General features: G+C 45.1%; 2 protein-coding genes and 1 long non-coding RNA gene across 3 annotated transcripts; 2 read left to right on the top strand and 1 right to left on the bottom strand.

Annotated features, from left to right (window-relative positions):
* The first annotated feature begins 4,145 nt into the window (after nt 1-4,145).
* On the top strand, nt 4,146-7,409 carry LOC117866522 (uncharacterized). Its single transcript, XR_004642919.2, has 3 exons — nt 4,146-5,145; nt 6,163-6,596; nt 6,967-7,409. It is a non-coding gene; the product is annotated as an uncharacterized lncRNA (long non-coding RNA).
* Nucleotides 7,410-13,452: 6,043 nt separating this feature from the next.
* On the top strand, nt 13,453-16,621 carry LOC140220331 (uncharacterized). The gene is made up of 5 exons (XM_072290350.1): nt 13,453-14,575; nt 14,849-15,037; nt 15,377-15,567; nt 15,679-15,951; nt 16,523-16,621. Exons 1-5 carry the CDS (start codon nt 13,453-13,455, stop codon nt 16,619-16,621), a joined length of 1,875 nt encoding a protein of 624 aa, XP_072146451.1.
* Nucleotides 16,622-22,109: 5,488 nt separating this feature from the next.
* LOC117834677 (uncharacterized) lies at nt 22,110-24,110 on the bottom strand. The gene has a single exon (XM_034714207.1). It carries the CDS (start codon nt 24,108-24,110, stop codon nt 22,110-22,112), a length of 2,001 nt encoding a protein of 666 aa, XP_034570098.1.
* Between the last annotated feature and the right edge of the window lie 657 nt (nt 24,111-24,767).

Genomic DNA, 24,767 nt, shown 5'->3' with positions numbered 1-24,767 from the left:
ATTAGTTAAGGGAAATGATGTTTATACACGCACTCCATAAATATGAATTGACACGCTGGTTACGTTACCGTTCCATGGTACGACTCTTCAGACTCCTTCATCTTACGTGAATGCATGAAGTCAAGCATTTTTTTTGGCGAACCTGTGCAAAGCCGTGTGCTTGTCAACAAAACACTTCTTCATAACAAAATTTGAGCTCTCGCTTCTCTGTGTCGATGCCATCCGGCCACAATATTGGTCTTTGAAATATGCCGGCACATACAGTTCTCGCTGGCAGTAAAGGCTATCTAAAGTGCTATCCTTTTGTAGGTCGAACTCATCCAATAGTTCCTGCCAAGCGGCCTCAAACTCCACAGGGGTGAGTGGGTGGTTTAGCACAGAATAAAATTTGTCCTTGAAATTTTTCTTCGCATACATCCCAAAGAGGTTGGTTAGATGTGGCATGTGCTTGTTCACCACATGCCATATGCAAATCTTATGAACAACCCCTGGGAACTCTTTGGCAATCGCCACTCCCATTGCCTGGTCTTGGTCTACCACAAGATGCAAATTCATCATTGTTAGTTCTTTAATTGCTCTAAATTGTTGTATATGCTCATGTATCAAATATTTTTATCATAAACATCAATGATGAACATATTACCTGTGAGGATACACCTTGTTCTACTTAGTCCCATGCACTTTTTGAATGCTTTGAACACCCATTAAAAAGTTTCAGCTGTTTCATCTCCTACCAATGCACATCCAAACAATGTATTCTACAGATGGTGGTTTGATCCAACAAACATTGTTAGTGGTTTCTCATAAATATTAGTCTTATGAGTTGTGTCAAAGCTCATTGCATCACCAAAATCTGCATAATCGCCCTGCATGCTTGCATGACTCCAGAATAAGCTGTGTATAACACCTTCAGAGTCCAGCTTGAGTTCCCATCGGAACTGCGGGTTTTGAGCCCCACAATCCTTGAAGAATTCAATAAGCTTGTTTATGTCATCTGCGTGTTCTTCCCGTACATTAGTGGCCTTCCTGTAAAACAGGTTAAAAAAACTCAACATTTTATCCTTCTAAATTGTAAGTACATTTCATTAACGACACCAATGATCATATACTTTAGTTTGGCATGAACCTTACTATTCAGGAATAACAAACTGTGTGAGGTTCTTTTACCTGTTCTCTATGTCCCGCGATGTTATCGGAACAAGCTCTGCACCCCCATGCATATTTTGCAATACATTCTTTATACTTTGCGTACTCATGCCAGCTTCCTGCAATTCATCAATTATTTGATAAAGTACTGGTTCTGTGCTCTTGTGTGACCTCATTTTCTTGGTTTTCAAAGGCGTATGCAACAGGTGGTTGTGAAATAGGTTTGCCTTTTCTATAATCATATCTACTTCGCTGCCTTCACTGTCATACACTCTCGTAAACTTCAGATGAGCTTTGCACTTCGTCTTCATTGTTGTCTTGTTCCGTACTCGCAGAGCCTCATCACCTTTATAAAAATCTCCTTTTCCTTCACAGCTACACCTCATCACTCTAGAGAATTTTTTCTTGTTGCACATTTTCACGCCGAACCCGGCCAGTTGTGCATATCTCATGTAGAACGCCTTTGCTTCAGCTTCCGTGTGGAATGACATCCCTTCTCTGGGTACCATATTTGGATCCATGCTTTCATTCTGCTTCAAATAACATTAATTTCAATTAACATCATATACTAATGCACCGTCATATGAATCAATATTTGCGTAGAAAATTCAATTATCATCACAGCCTTAAAGATATGACATAATATATATTTTCACTGACTACTCTCATGCATTTGTGCTTTTTAACTATGTATATCACTGCTTTGTACAATTCAAACAAAGATTTATCATGCATCACTTACGTGTGTTTGTGGTGGAATTTCTTCTTCACTAGCAATCATCTGGTTTGCGTTCAAAGTATCCGGAGGCGAGAACACAACACCCTGTCTTCCCGTTGTAATGGTTTGATCCTCATTACTCCCTTGCTGGCAACCTATCTGTGTGGGCGGAGTTCGAAATCCAGTGTTGGAGCTCTCCAACATCTCCGGAACTTTGATGCAGGAGTCAATAGTGTCTCGTTCTCCCAGCTGGGACGGTTCAGATCGTGGCGGTGACCTTTCCGGCACTTCTGTATTTCTCACGTCGACGGCGACTCTCATGTCGTTCATCTCCAGCCTTTTCGGTGAAGGGCTATCCGCAGAGTCCCTACTCGGCGCGGACGGCCCTGCTTCTTCAAACAATATCCTCCGACAACCCATCACTAGCAAGGTGGTCTGAAAGGTAACAACACAATGCATATCCATTAGAGAACTGTATTTTGCCGATTCAGAGTTTGTACAAATATTCAATGACACAACAACCATCTGGAAAAAAATTTGTTTGGAGCTCAAAGCTTGGAAGTTGCACTGTCTAGAGTTCATTGTCTAAACTGAATGGCAATGACCATTCCCACTCTGAAGACCGTACATTAAGACAGTGAACATTGGATAATACTACCTGCATACTGTTGCATACTGAACTTGTACGTTCAAACTGCAACTACAACCTGATTCAGAGTTTGTACAAATATTCAATGACACAACAACCATCTGGAAAAAAAAAATTGTTTGGAGCTCAAAGCTTGGAAGTTGCACTGTCTAGAGTTCATTGTCTAAACTGAATGGCAATGACCATTCCCACTCCGAAGACCGTACATTAAGACAGTGAACATTGGATAATACTACCTGCATACTGTTGCATACTGAACTTGTACGTTCAAACTGCAACTACAACCTGATGCATGGGCTATCTCTTTCACTTTCAGTAGTCTGAACCCTGGAGTCTGACTCTCAAGACAGTGAACATTGGTCTGACGTTGGCTCAATATTTTGATGCACTCTATATGTAAATGATGGGCATCAACATGCAAAATGGGATCTATGATACATAGTCAACAATTGAAAGTAGCTCTTTGTCAAGTCAAATTCGGTTTGAATATTTGAATTACATCTCAAAGTTTGGAAAGTGGCTGTATGAAAGTGGCTGTTTGACTGACCAAACTGAATGCACAGCAGCCCTTTGTTGACGAGGATGCCGTCCGCTGCCCACCTCCGAAATCTAAGGGAGCCCCTCTCCTCGTTGATGACTGCACAGGCAGCAGTCCTCGCGTTTACGACGGTAACAGCGGCGACCGTCCCTGCTCGTCTGCGCGGAACCACCCCAGGGCGTCAACGTCTTCTTCGTAGAACGCGATGACAGCACGGCATTTCACGTTGGCCGAGAAGATGCAGTAGACGTTGGCGGGGTCGCGGCATCGCCGTCCTCTGGGCGTTGCTTCCGGCGGGACAGCGGCGGCGTCCTCCCCTGGGCGTCGCTGCATCCGGCGAAGGGGCATACGGCGGCGGAATTGGAAACTGCGGTTCCAGATGCAAACGTGAAACGCACGGGAGAAAAAAAAAGAGACGCGGACGGAGGGTCAGTCGAGCGCGCGGGACGCGTGGGAGGCCAGTGCGTGGAGGGACTCGGGTACACAATAGCTTATTCTGTACCCTGGGACCGAATAGCGGAGGCATAGGATTATACTAAATGATACCCTGGGTACGGAATAGCTTTTTCCGTACCCGAGCCCACCCGCCGGACCAGCATCGCTCCTGACCTCCCACCAGTTTTTTCCACCCCGCCTCCACCGGTTTTTTTCAACCTTTTTCTCAAGAACGTGGGTCGGCCACCGCGTTCAGTTTTCCTTTCCCCGTTTCGTTCTCGACTCCAATCGCCATCCACCGCCGCCGCTCGCCATCCGCACCCGCTGCCGCCGCTCGCCCGCAGCTGCCGTGCCGCCCCTCTCCCCCTCCGCATCGACCCCGCGCCGCCCCCTCGCGCCCCTTGCGTCGACCCCACGCCGCCTCTCTCCTCCGCGTCGACCCGCGCCGCCTCTCTCCTCCGCATCGATGTCTCGCGCCCCTTGCCCCTCGCGTCGACTCCGTGCCGCCCCTCTCCTCCTCCGCATGGACGCCGCGCCACCCCTCGCGTCGACCCCGCGCCGCCCCTCTCCTCCTCCGCATCAACACCATGCCGGACGCCGCAATGGCCCGCTGGCGCTAGGTTCGATCCCCTCGACCACCCGATGCCGCCGGTGAGCCCCTACAACGAATTGTGTTTGTACTGGTCCGTAAGATGTCGTATTCAATTAGCCACTGGAAGGACCCATCGCGTGAAGAACGGAGCTGCCGTAGTTTGGTATTTGACCGCCAGCTGCTGCCGATTCCGCCGTTGTTCGTCGTCAGTGAGCGCCCCGCCCGTCCCCCGTTCTCTCCCATCTTCCATTCGCTGCTAGCGACGGCGTGACCCAGATGGTCGAGCCATGTCCAAAGCAAACCATTGTTCCTTGCAAACCTTGCAGATAACCCGATGCATACCATAGTTCCCCAATATTCTCGTGAGATTTGGCATAATTATTATATGTTGCAAACCTTGCAGATAACCTGATGCAAATTGTAGTTCCTAGCAATAAAAACCAGTGGAAGCCTTATGTTATTTTGTTCGTATTGATCATCCCTTGCAGATAATCTCCTCCATGGCAGGCAGCTCACTCATCATCCCTTCAGCCTGCAATTTTGTTCATATATATGTGCGTTTCAATGGAGAATTTGTTTGGTGATACAAGTGATACAACCTATATGTGCACTTATGTTTCCCTGTGTACATTTAACCGTGTAATGTGTTGAAATGCATTTAAGTATTATCTATAATGAATACAACCGAACCTTGTGTTTTTTGATCCATCTTGTATAACCATTATACTGAATTTTTATTCGACGTGCCTGATTTTTGCTCTCATTACTTGCAGTGGCGCTAGTTCACTACTCACTCCTGCTTTGTTTTCTGCATTGAATACATGATTTGGGATGACTTGCTTCCTCTCCTCTCAGTTTATCTCTCACCTGTATACAAAGAGCGGATGAGTGAGCTGGATTATGTCAGTTTACAGCCTGAGCTCCCATGAAGATCATGGAGCTCATTGCCAGAGGCCCAGAGCCATCATCAGCTGTCTTTAACCTGCTGAATCTTTTCCTACAAAGTATGTTTATATCTGAACTTTATTCATCTGCCTGCAGCTCCCAGATCACACCTTTGCAAACAGGTAAGAACAAACAAGCTTGCCCTTCATCTGCATTATGGCAAAGGCTGTAAATATACATATAATTACTCTATATGATACTCTAGGTGTTTGCAAGATAAGATTTTTGCATTCACAAACGTCATTATTTGTGACTAGAAAACTAGATGCTACATTGAATAAATTGGTAAGTTCTTATGTTCATTGGAGACAGTGGAGAGATCGATTCCCCTTCCCCTGTTCCTCTATGTCACTGCTCAACCTGAGGAATGCATATATATACATATATATGTGCGCGCGAACCATGCTCAAAATTGTCTATTTGTGTTACTCTCTTGAGAATCTGCACCATGGGTTGTTGCCCACGCTTGTATTGTGATCAAGATTATGGGGTTTTTGTAGACCTTGCAAGTGTCAATTGAGCTGGACCAAGTATTTGGATTGGAACTCTATTTTTCTGTGTCTCAAGTAATTGACCAAAACTAGATGTTCTGTGATGTTGCAAGTGATACAGTCTAGATGTGCACTTGTGCTTTCGTAGACCCGTATACATATTAGTTAGTCCAATTGCAACGCTCCGATTAAGTCTCCTAGTAATGTAGAAATTGTTTCATAAAAAATGTAGAAATTACCTGTTCTATCAGATTTCTTCTTGCCTTGCCTAGTTTGCATATTTTTTTATCTGTCAAGTGACTCTTGGTTCTTGGATGCTGTTGCATAGAGGTTTCTCTTTTAAATGCTTTAACTTTTGTATTTTTCCTTTTTGTACTACAGCTAGAGTATATATCAAACCAGTCGAGAATCACAGAAAACCTTATTTCTTTGAAGTATTACCATGTTCATTTTTTAAACGGATTGATGAGTTTTATTTGTGAAGAGTGAAGATGCGTACCTGAATTAAAGAATGCCTTTTAGTAATTGCATTTTCAGTTGTATATACTGTTAAAGGAATTTCTGGATTGAAGTAACTATCTCTTGCATTTTCAGTCTTAGCAGTTAGCATCATTATACAATCTTTGACACTCGTCATTTTCTTTTCAGGTCAATGACATTCGGATGTATCACCGGCTGGTGCGCCATTGATCAGCTCACACTGGATATATTCCATTACCAGAATAAATGCCTTACTGATGCCCCCTAGCGATAAGAGGTACGACGTGTCATTTCCCCTGCTTCCATCCTCATGAATTTAATTAAATCAGGCACAATAAGGACTTAACAGTTCGATGCCTAGCTCAATGATGCTATCCAATGACAGTCCAACTTAATTCTCTTCAACAATATCATCAATGCTCCTTTTTAGTAATACGACTGTGCAAAACTGAGTCAATCGTTTGCATGTATTGACAGGATACATAGCTTGGGACTAGATGAAGTGAACTATCTTTGATGTCTTGCTGATTTCTGGAATGTACTATGGGGTTGCTGCTGCTTCTGTAGCTGGAAACGCTGGCCACATGCTCGACCAGTTAATGGTGAGGACACCATACGCCTTTCTCTTTACTCATCTCACCCCAGTTCTGGCTAATTGACTGTAAATAAGTTTGTATAATATAGATACTAAAAGAAACCCTGTCTCTTGTATCAGCTGCCCTGCTATTTACCAATTAGTACCTTGTTTTGGCCACTCTAATTTGATAGCTTGCTAGGTGTGCTCTTAGAACATGAGCACAGACTTCATTCAAGTTATATTGAATTTAGATAATCCTAGTAGCGAAGAAAATTGAGTCTTGTACTTACACCTAGGATTTGTGTTATTCATTACCCATGTCAGTGTTTGTATCCTTTTGATTTCAAGCTCTGTTTGTGAGAACATCTAACTACAGCCTGTTATTCTTTATGCAGTACAATGGTGTGTTTGTGACACGTCACTATGACAATGGATAGAGGTTGATGAATTAAACTAAGAAGTGGGAAAACTTGCTGGTGTTTTCCTCAAGCAGTTAGCAGTCCAAGATTTAGTGACAGCAGGGAGCAACCAGTTTGGTTTTGTTCTTAGGGCTGATAATAGTCCAGCAGCCCGTTCAGATTGTCAACACTACAGTACAGCGACAGCTGGAGATGCACCATAGTGTCACTACGGTGCTGAAGTACCTAGTCATTTACGTGCATAGGCCGTGTGAGGAGTGTATTCCTGCACTCGAATTTCTGATTTTGTTGTAATTATGAGTGCACACATTCGACATTCTAGGTGTAGAGGTTATGATCTTTTCTAATTTGCAGGATAGTGTGGTATGTACTCATTTCAACTCATTCTGACAAGGTCAACATGAAGTTTGAGTTTGCAATGTTTTTGCAATGACAAATGTCATTATTTTTTACCAAGAAAATAACTCGATGCTTGACTGTATAAAATTAAATCCTTTACAGTCGCATGTCATTATTTTTCATCAGGCTACAAGAGTTGCTATTATAGTTTTATAATGGTTTCCTAGTTCGCAATAATATGATCAATATGTTGTCTTTGCAAGGGAAATAGCCTTTTCCATTCACACATGCCCTTATCTGTGATTACGAAACTAGCTAAATCAACGCTATAATGGATATGATGAAGATTTTGTGTTCGCACATGGCATTATTTACAGCCAGATAACTTTCAGTTAAACGTTCCTGGCTAGGTGTTGTTTGCGCTAGTTGAAACAAACAAGTTCCATACTGCAATAATCCACTGTTTTTATCCGGATTTAATAGCTCAAGGTAGAAGCTATTAAATAAAATAAGAACCTAGTCGTGCCTCAGGTGATTTGCTATTGATTGGAAATGAGACAGCACAATGAAATGATGATGTATGCAATTGAAGGCAGCACAGTGAAGCAAATGCCTGTTCCTACCTGTACCTGCACATTTGGCAGCCATCTGCGCACGCCATAAAACCACCGCATCACGGATTCGCCCAGCTCAGCCGCATTGACATCTATACCCTCCCCTTCACACACTCACCATCACCCAGACTGCTGCCACCAACAATTCGCGGTTGCTGCTTGTGTTTGGGTCCACCACGATGTGTGAGGGGCGCGCAGGTACGTGGGCGGGCCAAGGCGCGGTGCTAAAAAAACACCCAGGACGGAGGTTGCGGTCTTGCGCGCGGGGAGGGAAGTCGGCCTGGTGCGCGATCGCTTGAGGATGGCTCGGGTACGGAATAGGGTATTCCGTACCCTGGGTACGAAATAGCGGATATATATAGATAGATAGATAGATAGACACACACACATACATACACAAATTCCTTGCTTCCAACTTCAGCCAACTGCGGACTCATCTCATTCCTAATGATGTCACGACTAATCTTTATAACATACTACCACTTGCCCTGTTAATATGTGATAATAAAGATCAGCATCCAACATGTTTTTTTAAGCAGCTGACATTAAAGCACTACGCAACAGCCGACAGAACTAATCATTTTCACTCCCTCTTGACAGCGTGAAAGCTTTTTTTTTCAGTGCAAATATTCAAGCTGAGGAAACTATGAGTAATTATTTTTCTTTTTGTATTTAATTTTTATCCTAAGTTCAGCTTGGCCATGAGATCTTGTGTAAACTGACAACAAGTGTCCACTCCAACACCTCTAAAGGCCCTAGTAGCGGGTGGAGGCTCCACCTGGCACTAAAGGTGACCCTTTAGTACCAAGTGGAACCCGCACCCGGTACTAAAAGGTGCCTTCATCCGCGCCTCACCTCCCTCCGGCTTTTAAATTTAGTGCACCGGCCCTCCGGTCCCTTATCCTCTCCCTCCCTCTGCTCTCCTTCTTCAATGCTTTTAGCTGTTTGAGCGCCGAGGCTAGTTCCTCTTCTGTTTCTTCGAGGGGATTGTTCTGTGAATTTGTTTATGGTTGTGTTTGGGTTGAGGTCTCCACCTCAATTCTCCATTTTTAAGGAGTCGTCCCAAACTATCAATGCATTGGAAAACTGAATGTGCTCCCACGTGTACAAAACCAGTATATCCAACCCATCTTATTGGTCCTTGAAGGTTAATGTAACACCCAAAATTCCATCATGAAAATAATGTAAGCAACTCGGTCTAGTTTTTCGTGCTCTAAGGATTAAATAAATTACTTTATTTAAATTACGGTCTTTAAATAATTAAAGAGCACTTGAAATAATTTTAGAAGCAATAAGTGCTTGGTAGAGTTTTTCTTTTCTCTTTTTTTTTGGCTTTTGTTTGAATGCTTGCTTTTGATTTTCAAAAGAATTTGAATTGAATTTTGAAAACTTCAACTCTATTTAAATTCTCAAAACCCTCCACCTCTCTTTCCTCTCCTTGGGCCGAAATCCCTCCTCTCTTCCTTTCCTTCCTTCTTCAAGCCGGATGGGCCTATCCGCCGGCCCATCTCCTTCCCCCTCTCTTTTCCCCTGCGCAGGCCCATCTCCCCTTCTCTTTTCTCTTGGGCCGCCACCTTCCCTCTCCCCCTCCCAACCGAATGGGCCCTTTCCACCAGCCGGCCCATTTTCCTTTTCCCCCTCTTTTTCTTGCGCCGGCCCAGCTTCTCTTTTCTCTTTGGGCTGCCACCTCCCTCTCCTTTCTTCCCCACTCCCGGCCTCAAATCGTCGCCCCATCCTTTCCTCTCCCCGGAAACGGCCGCACAAGCTTGAAGGCCATTAATGGCCGGCCGACCTTCGATCTCTCCCGGGAGCCCCCTCCGCTCCTCCCCGGGGCCTATAAAGGTCGCCATCGACCTCGCCCGGAGTTTCCCTTTCCGTTTTGCTACTCACCCGCCACTCTCTCGCACCGCCACACCGCCGCCCAAGCCACGCCGTCACCCGTACTGTCACCGGTGAACCTTTTGTTCTTCTCCGGTGAGGCCCTCCCCTTCCCTTCCCTCTCTCCCTCCTCTCCCCCACCGAAGCGCCACCGCCCGCGCGCCGGCGAGCTCGCCGCCGGCGAGGCCTCCCTCCCACGCCGGCGAGACCCCCCTCCCCGTCGGCCATGCCCCTGTGTGCTTGGTTGTCTGTTGGAGGAAGAAGATGGAGTTTTTGCGATCTAGTCCCTGACCTCTCTGTTATTCCTTTTTCTTAATTCTTGTGTCTTGTAATTTTTCCAGAGAAGTCCCTGAAGTTCCTGCATTCTTTTATTTTAACCCGAGCCATGTCATTTTGTAGATCTAACCCTATCTTTCTCTATTTTTGCATGTTCTGTTCAGTATATATTTCTAAAATTCCATGCTAACCCCTGAAGTATATAGTTAATTCTGTTTTAGCCCCTGAAACTTGTTTATCTCATATCTTCTTCGTTTTAAATCCGATTTCAGCGATTCTCGCGCTCACGCGATCGTCTCTGCATGAACGTTAGATTTAGGAGTTTGTTGTAAGCCTTTGCATATGTTTGTTGTACTGTTTTAATTATTCTTTGTTTGTTTGCCTTGTGTGATCGTGTAGACGACGTGACGTTCGTGGAGGAGCAAGTCCAAGAGCAGCCACCGTTCGAAGAAGAGTTCTCCCAGTTTGCCGAGGAAGGCAAGTGGCCTTCTTCCCCTGCATGTTCTTTTTGTCCCAATAATATCATGATTAAGCACTTTACTTATTTCTTGTATGTGCATAAATTTGACGGGAATGCCTATTAAGGACTTACCTAGTTTTAATCCTTATTCCTTGAAAACCTGTTTAATCATGTTGGGTAGACTTGCTAGTCTCTTAAATTGGGTTGGTAATGTGTTAATCATGAAACATGTTAATCATGCTTTATTTATGTTGCTATACATGTTTAATTGCAAGAACACTTGTTTTAATCGGAACATGGAGAACCACCCAAGAAAACAGTACAACCACAACATCACATGGCTCTGATCTTAGCCGAATAATTAGGCATGTAGTTAGCTGGTGGCTTTACCGAAAGGGCAAGGAGGGGGAAGGTGTTGGGTGCACGATCTGGAGCAGTAGCCTTCGCTAAGGTGCTGTCTCATTAACGGGTTGTGGTCCGCATCGCTACTGAAACTCTAGCGGGCTACCAGTTATCTGCGTGTCTTTGTAAAGGCTTCATAGTGGACCCCCCAGCCACTCACCAAAGGAAGTGTTTAAGGGCTTTGCAAACCCGGGCGACACGGGGGACCACGAGTTGTGGGTAAAGTGTACGACCTCTGCAGAGTGAAAACTGATATATCAGCCGTGCTCACGGTTAAGAGCGGCTTGGACCCTCACATGATAATTGAACTTAAAGATGAGATTAATCTGTGTTACCTTTACCTTTGGGTTATGTTAATGTTATATGCTTAATTGGGTTGGTATAAACTTACATCTAGTAATTAGGTGCTGCTAATAAAAATTTGACCAATTAAAACGCTAACCGCTTAAAAGCCTTGAGCCATTCCTTGTGAGCCTTGCATGTTTCCCCCACCTGCTGAGTACCAACCATAAGTGTACTCACCCTTGCCCAAACGCTGTTCAGAAGCTTGTGATGACGGGGAGTTCTTCGATGACTTCGAGGAGTTCTAGGCAGGCGGTCCACCAGTCAAGCCTGTGGAGAAGCTGCGCTGTCTGTGCGTGCGTGTTAAGTTATCAGTGAACGATTAAAGACCTTCGTGTCTATCACGCTGAGTGTAATAAAGTTCTTATTGGTTTATGTATGTTTTTGGGCACTGTCTTTGATGTATTCACTGATGACGTCAACATATGTGTGAGAACGGATCCTGGCACACATATGCGATGCATTCGGTTTTATCCAGAAACCGGGTGTGACAGAAGTGGTACCAGAGCTGTGTTGACTGTAGGACGCAAGCCTAGATAGAAATGGACGTGAATAAGGACTCATTTTCTAGCAAGCCATGTCTGCTCTCAAAATGTCTTAATTTCTGATAAAAATCTATTTTATTTTCATTCTTTGTTAAAATTTGTTTATTTTTGTTTTATTCTGAGTATCTGTTCTTTCTTTTGTCAGATGGTCAGGACCAGGTTGACCGCTCGCAAAAGCACTGCAGGATACCAGGCTCGCATTGCCCCCGCTCAGCCAGCTACTCCGGTTCAGCCTGTGGAGGAGGTTGAAGAGGATCCGGAGGAGGTTTACTTCTACGTCGAGATGGAAGATGGCAGTGTCAGGGAGGTCGACTCGGATGGGAATCTGGTGACCCCGACAGCATCACCAGCTGCCCCTACTTCAGATGCTCCTGCACCAGCTGTTACTGCATCAGACGCTTCAGCACCAGCTGATCTCGCTCCAGCACCTGCTGCTGATGGTGGAGACCCGGACGACTCAGGGGATGATAGCGATGGTGAAGAAAATGATGATGAAGATGATGAAGATTACAACGATGACAGCAGCGGCAACGACAATGCCAACAGCCAGGGTGACAATAATGGTGGAGATGAAGATGGTGGACAGCAGGATGTGACACCAGTTTGTGACTACCAGACTTCAGATGATGAGCCTGGATACTTTCCCACACTGCTCCGGGAAGTACTAGAGACTCTGGGAAACTCTGTGAAGCCCCTGTACGTCACTCACCGTATCACCCACGCCACCATGGATGACTACTACTCCACTCAGGTCCACATCAGGGAGCGTTTGGCGACTTCCAGAGGCTTGAGGACTTACAGGGCGCACGACTCCACTACGCCTCATGGCACCTACGCCGCAGCCGTTAACGACGCCGCCAGGAGAGCTCTGTCAGCCCTCTACTTCGCTCACCGCGAGGAGTTGAGCACCACCGTCTATCGACACCTTCCTCGCCGAGTCAGTGGTACTGAGGACACAGCTGTACCGTTGGGAGAAGCTGGAGAAGACCGCATCAACGTCCTTGCTCGAGTCACCGCTGCTCTCAACACCGACCTCGACGGAGCTACAGCAGAGCTTGCCAAGACACATGAGGAGCTGCAAGACGCTCACGCCAGGATCGCACAGCTTGAGGCACAGCTTGCAGGACAGGAGCCACCTGAGGAGGCAGCCGAGCCCTACTACCCCACTCTTTCACCACCCCGCAAGAGGCTTCGCTATGGCACGTCTGGTTCTGTCACCGGTCTTCTAGACTAGGTTTTTTTTCCTTCTTATAGGATGCCTACCAGTGTCTTTCGATAGAACCGTTCCTGCGAGGACGTACGATGTAATAATGTTTGTTGGTTGAAAACATGCTTGTTTTGGATCTTTGTAATGTCTGGGATGTTTTTGTGGAGTGATGGCCACAACTACATCAATTAATAAAATAAAGTTAATAGCTTTGGGTCTCAATCTTGGTTCATTGTTCCTTTTATCTACCTTATCAAAACATCATTCTTATACAAGATTTATTCCTCTAACACTCAGATGGTAAACACCAGGTCAGGAGGAGGACAAGATATTCCAAGTACGAGGCGTGCTCACATGGTTAACCAACAGAATCAAGCACCATCCCTACCGCCTTCAACAATGGAACCATTTTTGGCTGCCCAGATGCAACTGCTCCAGAACCTCACTACAGCTGTTCAGAATCTACAAGCTCAACAGAATCAGCAACCACCCCAAGCACCTCAGGCACCAAGGGACAAGCACAGGGAATTCATGAGCCACCACCCCCCTACCTACTCACACTCGGTGGATCCGTTGGACGCCGATGACTGGCTGAAGGTCATTAACAAGAAGCTGGATATTACTCAGTGCAATGACCGTGAGAAAGTCTTGTACGCTGCGGGACGTTTGGAAGGAGCCGCAGCTGACTGGTGGGATGCTTACACTACTGCCCACGCCAATGCCAATGCAATTACTTGGGAAGAATTCAGAAACAGTTTTCGCACACACCATATACCAGCTGGTGTGATGAAGCTCAAGCAGAAGGAATTTCTAGCTTTAAAGCAAGGCAATATGACAGTTAGCGAGTATCAAGACAAGTTCACACAGCTGTCTCGTTACGCGCCCAATGAGGTGGACACAGACGAGAAGAGGCAAGAACGTTTCCTGGATGGTCTGATAGGGCCACTCAATTATCAGCTGCAGAGTCACACATTTCCTAACTTCCAAACTTTGTTGGACAAAGCCATTGGTTTGGAAAGTAAACGTAAAGAGCTCGGGGAACAAAAGAGGAAATTTCAGTCTCAAGGCCAATCTAGTAGCAACACCCGTCCCCGATTCAACTCACCGCAGGGATCCCAGTTCCGCTCAGGAGGACAGGGTGGGAGTTATCAACAGAATCAGCAGTTTCAACGCACAGCTCAACCGCCGCAACGTTTCAATCAACAAGCCCAGCGCAACTCAAATTCTCAGCACAACCGGGCCAACAATGCCACAGGAACACCAGCGCGCACTAATCAAGTAACTCCAGTTCGACCCAATGGGTGCTTCAAGTGTGGTGAGGTGGGACATTACGCCAACGCCTGTCCCAAGAACAACACGCAGATCCCTCAGAAGACTAATGGTCAGAAGTCACAGCAGCAGTCGCAAGCACGCAATGGAAATCCAAACTCTCAGGGCAACAAGGGCCAACAAAATTTCATGCGTGGTAGGGTGAACCACGTGACAGCTGAGACGGCCCAGGAAGCTCCAGATGTTGTTTTCGGTATGTTCCTCGTCAATTCTGAACCTGCATCAGTTTTATTTGACTCTGGAGCAACTCATTCCTTTATAACTGATCAATTTGTGGTAAAGCATAATATACCTAAGCATTCTATGAAGAAAACCTTGCTAGTTAGTTCACCAGGAGGTGATATGGAAACTAGGTAAATATGCCCACGGGTCAATCTGAAAATCATGGGAATAGATTTCCTAGCTAACCTAGTGGTTCTAAAGTCCAATGGTGTTGATGTAATTCTTGGAATGGACTGGTTAAAAGGATGTGATGGAATTATTCTGTGTGCTAAGAGGTCAGTGCTGTTAACTAGCCCTCAAGGAGATAGAATTGAGTTTACAGCTACCGCCCCATCAGAAGAGAAGTGTTTAGTGAATCAGATAAAAGGAAAGTCCTTGGAAGATATCAAGGTTGCATGTGAATACCCCGACATCTTTCCTGAAGATGTACCAGGTATGCCACCTGACCGAGATATTGAGTTCTCTATTGATCTTTTACCCGGCACATCACCCATATCTAAAAGACCTTATAGAATGGATGTTAAAGACTTGGTTGAGTTAAAGAAACAAATAGAAGAATTAGAAAGTAAAGGGTATATCCGACCTAGCTCTTCGCCTTGGGGAGCACCCGTACTTTTTGTTGATAAAAAGGATGGCACCAGAAGAATGTGCGTGGATTATAGAGCTCTTAATGATGTGACCATTAAAAATAAGTATCCACTCCCTAGGATTGAAGATCTGTTTGATCAGATGAGAGGAGCAAAAGTATTTTCCAAAATTGATCTGCGATCAGGTTATCACCAGTTGAAGATCCGAGCAGAGGACATTCCTAAGACAGCGTTTACATCCAGATACGGCCTATATGAGTATACCATGATGTCATTTGGATTGACGAATGCGCCAGCATACTTCATGTACTTGATGAACAAGGTGTTTATGGAGTACCTAGACAAGTTTGTGGTAGTGTTCATCGATGATATCTTGGTATTTTCTCGAAATGAAGAAGAGCATGAAGAGCACTTAAGATTAGTGTTACAGAAGCTTCGGGAGAATCAACTATATGCTAAGTTGAGTAAGTGTGACTTTTGGTTGAAGGAAGTTTCCTTCCTTGGACATGTTATCACTGACGGAGGAATCACAGTAGACCCAAGCAAAGTTCAAGATGTGCTGAATTGGAATCCGCCCAAGAATGTGTCCGAAATCAGAAGTTTTCTTGGATTAGCAGGTTATTACCGCAGATTTATTGAAGGTTTCTCAAAGATTGTCAAACCTCTCACGTCATTGTTAGAAAAGGGAAAAGAGTTTAAATGGGATGACAAGTGCCAAGCAAGTTTTGAAGAACTGAAGGAGAAATTGACTACAGCTCCTGTACTGATAATGCCGGATATACACAAAGGCTTCGATGTTTATTGTGATGCTTCGCGTCTAGGACTTGGATGTGTATTGATGCAAGAAGGTCGAGTAGTGGCTTATGCTTCAAGACAACTGAGAAAGCACGAGCAAAATTATCCGACTCATGACTTGGAATTAGCTGCTGTTGTGCATGCATTAAAAATTTGGAGACACTACATGATCGGGAACAAGTGTCAGATATTCACCGACCACAAAAGCCTAAAGTACATCTTCACTCAGAGAGATCTTAATCTAAGGCAGCGCAGATGGTTAGAGTTGATCAAGGACTATGACTTGGATATTCAGTATCATCCCGGCAAAGCAAATGTCGTAGCAGATGCTTTAAGTCGAAAAGGTCAAGCTAATATGACTATAGCACGATTGATATCTCAAGAGTTATGTTGGGAAATGGAGCGACTCAACTTAGGAATCGTTGCACATACAGAAGCCGTGACTATGGAAATTGAGCCTACACTGGAACAAGAGATAAGAAAAGGGCAATTGACAGATGCTAAAATTAAGGAAATCAAGACTCTAATTGGGTTAGGAAAAGCCCCAGATTTCACTGAAGATGATCAAGGGACTATTTGGTTCAGGAAAAGGATCTGTGTACCGGAGGCCGACCATCTTCGTGAGCGTATATTGAAGGAAGCACATGATTCAGCTTATTCCATACACCCTGGTAGTACTAAGATGTATCAGGATTTGAAGGAGAAATATTGGTGGTATGGTTTAAAAAGGGATGTAGCAACCCACGTTGCTTTGTGTGACGTATGTCAAAGAGTAAAAGCAGAGCACCAAAGACCAGCAGGTTTACTTCAACCACTGAAGGTACCAGAGTGGAAATGGGAAGAGATTGGAATGGATTTCATTGTTGGGTTACCTCGCACTCGCGATGGTTATGATTCTATATGGGTTGTTGTGGACAGATTGACTAAAGTTGCTCATTTCATACCAGTTAAGACAACCTATAATGGAGCTAAGTTAGCGGAGTTGTATATGTCAAGGATTGTATGTTTACATGGTGTTCCGAAGAAAATAGTATCTGATCGAGGTACTCAATTCACATCATGTTTCTGGCAGAAGTTGCATGAATCAATGGATACAAAGCTTAATTTCAGTTCCGCATATCATCCGCAAACAGACGGTCAAACTGAGAGAATCAATCAAATCTTAGAGGATATGTTAAGAGCTTGTGCTTTAAAGCATGGAGGTAGTTGGGATAAGAGTTTGTCGTACGCAGAATTCTCTTATAACAACAGTTATCAAGCTAGTCTTAAGATGGCCCCGTTCGAAGCGTTATACGGAAGAAAGTGTAGAACGCCATTATACTGGAGTCAGACAGGAGAAAGTCAGGTTTTTGGACCAGAAATTCTTAAAGAAGCCGAAAGGCAAGTTCAAATAATTCGAGATAATCTCAAGACTGCACAATCGCGACAAAAGAGTTATGCTGATACTCGGAGAAGGGAACTAACGTTTGAAGTCGGAGATTATGTGTATCTTAAGGTATCGCCTATGAGAGGTCTTCGACGATTCAAGGTTAAAGGGAAACTATCACCCCGATACATTGGTCCGTTTCAAATTCTGGAAAGAAAAGGAGAAGTGGCATATCAGTTAGACCTACCTGCTCAATTATCGGATGTTCATGATGTGTTTCATGTGTCTCAGTTAAAGAAGTGTCTTAGAGTACCCGAAGAACAGCTACCACTGGAAGATCTTAATGTGAAGGATGATTTGACCTACTCAGAGTATCCTGTCAAGATATTGGAAACATCTCAGAGAGTCACTCGGAGTAAAGTGATCAAAATGTGCAAAGTACAGTGGAGTCACCACTCCGAAGATGAGGCCACCTGGGAAAGAGAAGATGAGCTTATTGAAGAGTTTCCCCAGTTGTTTTCCAATCTCTCCGAATCTCGAGGACGAGATTCTCTTTAAGGGGGTAGGATTTGTAACACCCAAAATTCCATCATGAAAATAATGTAAGCAACTCGGTCTACTTTTTCGTGCTCTAAGGATTAAATAAATTACTTTATTTAAATTACGGTCTTTAAATAATTAAAGAGCACTTGAAATAATTTTAGAAGCAATAAGTGCTTGGTAGAGTTTTTCTTTTCTCTTTTTTTTTGGCTTTTGTTTGAATGCTTGCTTTTGATTTTCAAAAGAATTTGAATTGAATTTTGAAAACTTCAACTCTATTTAAATTCTCAAAACCCTCCACCTCTCTTTCCTCTCCTTGGGCCGAAATCCCTCCTCTCTTCCTTTCCTTCCTTCTTCAAGCCGGATGGGCCTATCCGCCGGCCCATCTCCTTCCCCCTCTCTTTTCCCCTGCGCAGGCCCATCTCCCCTTCTCTTTTCTCTTGGGCCGCCACCTTCCCTCTCCCCCTCCCAACCGAATGGGCCCTTTCCACCAGCCGGCCCATTTTCCTTTTCCCCCTCTTTTTCTTGCGCCGGCCCAGCTTCTCTTTCCTCTTTGGGCTGCCACCTCCCTCTCCTTTCTTCCCCACTCCCAGCCTCAAATCGTCGCCCCATCCTTTCCTCTCCCCGGAAACGGCCGCACAAGCTTGAAGGCCATTAATGGCCGGCCGACCTTCGATCTCTCCCGGGAGCCCCCTCCGCTCCTCCCCGGGGCCTATAAAGGTCGCCATCGACCTCGCCCGGAGTTTCCCTTTCCGTTTTGCTACTCACCCACCACTCTCTCGCACCGCCACACCGCCGCCCAAGCCACGCCGTCGCCCGTACTGTCACCGGTGAAGCTTCTGTTCTTCTCCGGTGAGGCCCTCCCCTTCCCTTCCCTCTCTCCCTCCTCTCCCCCACCGAAGCGCCGCCGCCCGCGCGCCGGCGAGCTCGCCGCCGGCGAGGCCTCCCTCCCACGCCGGCTTGACCCCCCTCCCCGTCGGCCATGCCCCTGTGTGCTTGGTTGTCTGTTGGAGGAAGAAGATGGAGTTTTTGCGATCTAGTCCTTGACCTCTCTGTTATTCCTTTTTCTTAATTCTTGTGTCCTGTAATTTTTCCAGAGAAGTCCCTGAAGTTCCTGCATTCTTTTATTTTAACCCGAGCCATGTCATTTTGTAGATCTAACCCTATCTTTCTCTATTTTTGCATGTTCTGTTCAGTATATATTTCTAAAATTCCATGCTAGCCCCTGAAGTATATAGTTAATTCTGTTTTAGCCCCTGAAACTTGTTTATCTCATATCTTCTTCGTTTTAAATCCGATTTCAGCGATTCTCGCGCTCACGCGATCGTCTCTGCATGAACGTTAGATTTAGGAGTTTGTTGTAAGCCTTTGCATATGTTTGTTGTACTGTTTTAATTATTCTTTGTTTGTTTGCCTTGTGTGATCGTGTAGACGACGTGACGTTCGCGGAGGAGCAAGTCCAAGAGCAGCCACCGTTCGAAGAAGAGTTCTCCCAGTTTGCCGAGGAAGGCAAGTGGCCTTCTTCCCCTGCATGTTCTTTTTGTCCCAATAATATCATGATTAAGCACTTTACTTATTTCTTGTATGTGCATAAATTTGACGGGAATGCCTATTAAGGACTTACCTAGTTTTAATCCTTATTCCTTGAAAACCTGTTTAATCATGTTGGGTAGACTTGCTAGTCGCTTAAATTGGGTTGGTAATGTGTTAATCATGAAACATGTTAATCATGCTTTATTTATGTTGCTATACAGGTTTAATTGCAAGAACACTTGTTTTAATCGGAACATGGAGAACCACCCAAGAAAACAGTACAACCACAACATCACATGGCTCTGATCTTAGCCGAATAATTAGGCATGTAGTTAGCTGGTGGCTTTACCGAAAGGGCAAGGAGGGGGAAGGTGTTGGGTGCACGATCTGGAGCAGTAGCCTTCGCTAAGGTGCTGTCTCATTAACAGGTTGTGGTCCGCATCGCTACTGAAACTCTAGCGGGCTACCAGTTATCTGCGTGTCTTTGTAAAGGCTTCGTAGTGGACCCCCCAGCCACTCACCAAAGGAAGTGTTTAAGGGCTTTGCAAACCCGGGCGACATGGGGGACCACGAGTTGTGGGTAAAGTGTACGACCTCTGCAGAGTGAAAACTGATATATCAGCCGTGCTCACGGTTAAGAGCGGCTTGGACCCTCACATGATAATTGAACTTAAAGATGAGATTAATCTGTGTTACCTTTACCTTTGGGTTATGTTAATGTTATATGCTTAATTGGGTTGGTATAAACTTACATCTAGTAATTAGGTGCTGCTAATAAAAATTTGACCAATTAAAATGCTAACCGCTTAAAAGCCTTGAGCCATTCCTTGTGAGCCTTGCATGTTTCCCCCACCTGCTGAGTACCAACCATAAGTGTACTCACCCTTGCCCAAACGCTGTTCAGAAGCTTGTGATGACGGGGAGTTCTTCGATGACTTCGAGGAGTTCTAGGCAGGCGGTCCACCAGTCAAGCCTGTGGAGAAGCTGCGCTGTGTGTGCGTGCGTGTTAAGTTATCGGTGAACGATTAAAGACCTTCGTGTCTATCACGCTGAGTGTAATAAAGTTCTTACTGGTTTATGTATGTTTTTGGGCACTGTCTTTGATGTATTCACTGATGACGTCAACATATGTGTGAGAACGGATCCTGGCACACATATGCGATGCATTCGGTTTTATCCAGAAACCGGGTGTGACAGTTAACCAACTGTTCATTTTGAAATTCAAACTCCTTTGTATCCTTTGCAAATGTGCTTTCTTCAACAGAAACTTCATCGGCTACCAGAACTTTTGATTCACCATCCAAGAATGAATTAAGACGCATGTTTTCTTTTGGCAGCACATATGTCCTAAGATCCTTCACCCACATGTCCCCTAGTGACAATTTCGGTGTTTGATCTCTTTTTGGCAATGGACCTTTCCATGTTTTGATTTTCTTATTAATAACTCTTGTTTTACCACTGCCTTTCTCTTTAGCCCTATGTGGGATTTTGATTTTGTATCCCATCACCATACTCCTACTACTTGGTAATGTTTCTGAGTTACATCCCATTGAAGTCAGATGGGGTTTTTTATCTCCAATTTCAGCATAGCTGTCATCCTCTCCATTTTCAACAGAATTGTCATCCTCAAGCTCATCTTCCGAGCTTACCTCATTTGTTAATGGCCAGAAGCGGGATCCATTCCCTATCTTCCTTAGCCCCAACAGCGGGTCTGATGACCTTTTATAACTCTGTTCTTTCAGATTGGTAATCCTGCTCCCTCTTCTTGTACTGTCAGACAGATTTTTTAGCTCATCTTCGATCATTGCTTCTACATCCAGGTCCTTATCTAGATTCACTAAACATGACAAACTTGGCGCCATAGTTAGTCGCCGTCGACGATGAAGAACACGGAAAAAGGTGCGGACAACCCTACCGAGATTCGCGGAGGTGATAAGTGAGCGTCAATCACGGAACTGTTAGGTGGCACAAAAAACGTGATGTCCAAATGACCATTGTGTAGAGCATATAACGGGAATATAGTGGTTGAGGCGGGGCATTTGTGGAATGTAAATGCCTGCCGCTATGGCTATAAATAGAGAGTTCCATCCAACTGTAATGATGATGAGAAAACAGTTGTAACGGTACCTTCATTGATTCCATGTCTTATCTGTTGTAACGAAGCTCAACTGTTTGAGTTTTAGCGCATCTACTCTCATACGTTTCGGGTCACAACAGTGTGTATGTAACTTACTTAACTCTTACTCCACGCACGTTCTAGCTGCCAGACTAGATTTCTTCGTTCCTTTTCTTATCTTTGGTTGTGGTTGCTTCCTTAGAACCTAGAATACCTTCAAGGCATGTTCTAGACACTCCTAATGATCGTGTTTTGATATTAATCACAAAAATCACAAACTATGAAACCGCATGTCCGACAACCTGAAAGCGCGCTCTTCTTAACAAAACATGCAGATACTAAAGATCCGACTCTGCCCAAAATCTGACAAAAGACACCACATCAAAAGAGATACAGACTCGACAAACTAACTCGACATGAAAAGAGATACAGACTCGGTAGACTAACTCACACATGGTGTGCCACAAGTTGGTGTGTCCAAACATGACAGTTGGCAATATACATAGAATGTTACGAGCACTAGGTAGATATATGGACTGCTACGTGTGCACTGGTTAAGTTGGAAAGATCAGACAGCATCCATTGGCTCTGTAGGGCCTCTCTTCAGCACACCGGCATGCGTGAGCAGCGCCCAAAGGTGCGTGATGAACTCCCCTCCTTTTGCAAGAACTTCCAGGTGCTCCCGAGCATCATCGGATGGCGAGACATACAGCATCATCTCCGCCCAGAAATCAGATAGCACCTTCCACCTTGTTGTGGAGTCTTGTATGTTATCAATCAGTTGCCTTGCAAGGTGAACGCCCTGCGCAACAAGCCTTGTTTCATCATCAACACAACCATCGGTATTAGTAGTTTCCATTAGTATCTCACACCTGCCCTCGATCTTCTTGTTCTTGCCCTTGATCTTCTTGTCCTTGCCCTTGATCTTCTTGTTCTTGCCCTCTTTGAGTAACTTGCTTGCTTCATTGATTGACTGATCAAGTATGGATTCCGATATGGAGCTGTGGTCGGGCAAGAGGTTAGGTGCAAAAGCAAGGAGATGCATGCAGTACTTGGATAAAGTGGAGGCTGTTTTGACAGCGTCTTCTTCTTTGGTTTGTTTATCCAGCTTCTGCTCGCACAGGGTTGTAGCAATGTGCCAGACCACAATGGTGTGAGCCACCGCTCCGTCAGTAGCCGTGACATCGCATGGCCATTTGAGGTCATCATGGACGCTATTTCTTTGCAGCGATGTTACCCCATTTGTCAGGTGTCCGTTGCTTGCTAGTAGGGAATCAATGATGGCTTTCTTCACATCTTCGGACAGCTTCACTGAATTCTTGCTTCCCTTCATGGCCTTGTCCACAAAGCACAGTGTACCATAATGGAGACAATTCATAACCTTACTTTTGCTGCCAAGATGCTCGAGGAAACAGTACTGCCCAAGTCTGCCCTTCCATGGGCGAAACGGCTTCAACATCAAGAGAAGACGTATGATCATCTCAGAACAACAGCTTGTTTGCAAAAATGGTGTGGTGACGTAGCTCCGTATCAGAGCCACCTTGAACCAACCTGAGGCCATGTACAGGTACAGCTGGTATGCCTCCAGGAGTGCCAGGACAACAGTTGTGACTATGGTGGGGTAACCCAGTTCGCCACGTACGAATACGGAGGATTTTTGAAAGGGGTTTTTGCGCCTTTCGTGCAGACTGGTCACTGTGAGCCACGAGCATAGGGCGATCATGATGACAGGCAGACAGAGAGCCCGGTATCGACCCTTTTGGTAGAGGTAAGAGTACCTTGTGAAATACATGTCATGGACAAAAACAAGTTCTTCCTCAATGACCCTGAAGGCCCGCAGCTCGTCCCCGGCGAGGAGGCCTTTGAATACGAAGTCATGGGTTTTCTCAAGCTCTGCCTCAGACAGCTTGAAGCCAGCAAACCTTCGGTTGAGCATCTTGGAGAGAGCCATAGAGAGGCACAAGTCCTTGAGCACCTTGCCCTGATCACCAATGAGCAGATTCCCCTTGCACTGCCAGATCTGCTCCACGGTGGTAACCTTCAAGTCATCCGGCTTCTTGTACCATGGTGTGTGTCCAGACCGGTTGACACAGTGTTTCTCACCAGCGACCATGTACCGGTAGCCTTCCATGGTCACAGGATCGAAGGCCACCAGCTTGTTGTCTATATAGTGCATATATTCCGCTATCACCTTCACATTCTTGCCGAGGTAGGACTTGCTCACCATCCTCATGGAAGCTATCATCAGATATGACTTGATGACAATAACAAATAGGATGGCTGAGAGTGGGTACCACAGTTTGTCCGCTTTCATCTTCTTCCCGTGTATGTCAAGGACAATCTTTAGAATGATAAACACCAGCAAGAATCCCTTAAAGAGTTGTTTGACGTAGATGCTCTTCCAGCTGTCGATGTCATCGAGACGGCAAGCCGTGAGGCTGTCCGTGCTGCTGAGGAGCAGAAGCAGGAACACAGCCCACACGGTGTAGTCATAGAGGTACCAATTGGAACTCTGCATCCGCCCAATGGTGTAGCCCACCAGCGGGTAGGAGAGCGTGTAGATTCCCATCACGATATGGTGGGGGAGCCCTTGGCTCAACCACCGGCGTAACGGACTCAGTATATGCAAGAGGAATATGGCCACCACGGCCAGCAAGACCAAAGCTACCACCAAGAGCGCCCCTAACGCTTCATGAAAGGGCATGATAGCTGGACTTGGTGGGGGACTTGGTGCCAAAACCATGTCGGCAGTAGCCATGGTAATAATCAGAGTGGAAGCCTGATAATAAAGAGAGTACACAGTTTGGAGTCCTGGAGAGCCCTGAGGCTGTATATATATAGCTTAACGAAAAGCATCGCTTGGTGGTTGTTCATCCGGGTGCAAGCTGTAGCATAGAATGAAATCCTTCTGGTAAAATCACGGTAGACCACACAAATTGTGTGCATTTAATTTACTGCATATATACCAGATTGAATGTAAAACTTGATTTGTTCTTTTTTTGTTTGATTTCATGCTAATTTTTTTTACTTCCTGCTTGTGCATATACTGCTATTTGTTTTTTTTTGACAAATAGATATCAAAAAGTTCTATATACATCCTGGTAATGTAGATAATTAGTCTTTGGCTTTGAATTTTTTTGTTGAAATGAAATAAATTAAAGTGTGGCCCTTTCAGAATTTGCAAGATTCTATTCTAGGTTGTACTCTAGCTACTGTGCGCTGTACT

The sequence above is a fragment of the Setaria viridis genome, chromosome 8, assembly GCF_005286985.2.
Source record: "Setaria viridis chromosome 8, Setaria_viridis_v4.0, whole genome shotgun sequence".
NCBI classification, from domain to species: Eukaryota; Viridiplantae; Streptophyta; class Magnoliopsida; order Poales; family Poaceae; genus Setaria; species Setaria viridis.
This window is presented reverse-complemented; position numbering and strand designations above follow the sequence as displayed.

Excerpts from the sequence above, each read along its gene's own strand:
- LOC117834677 (XM_034714207.1), bottom strand. The coding sequence starts at position 24,110 with ATGGGAATCTACACGCTCTCCTACCCGCTGGTGGGCTACACCATTGGG.
- LOC140220331 (XM_072290350.1), top strand. The coding sequence starts at position 13,453 with ATGGAACCATTTTTGGCTGCCCAGATGCAACTGCTCCAGAACCTCACT. Across the intron at positions 15,038-15,376 it reads CTTTCCTGAAGATGTACCAG|GTTATCACCAGTTGAAGATC; the intron begins GTATGCCACCTG and ends ATCTGCGATCAG. Across the intron at positions 15,568-15,678 it reads TGTTCATCGATGATATCTTG|GAAGTTTCCTTCCTTGGACA; the intron begins GTATTTTCTCGA and ends TTTTGGTTGAAG.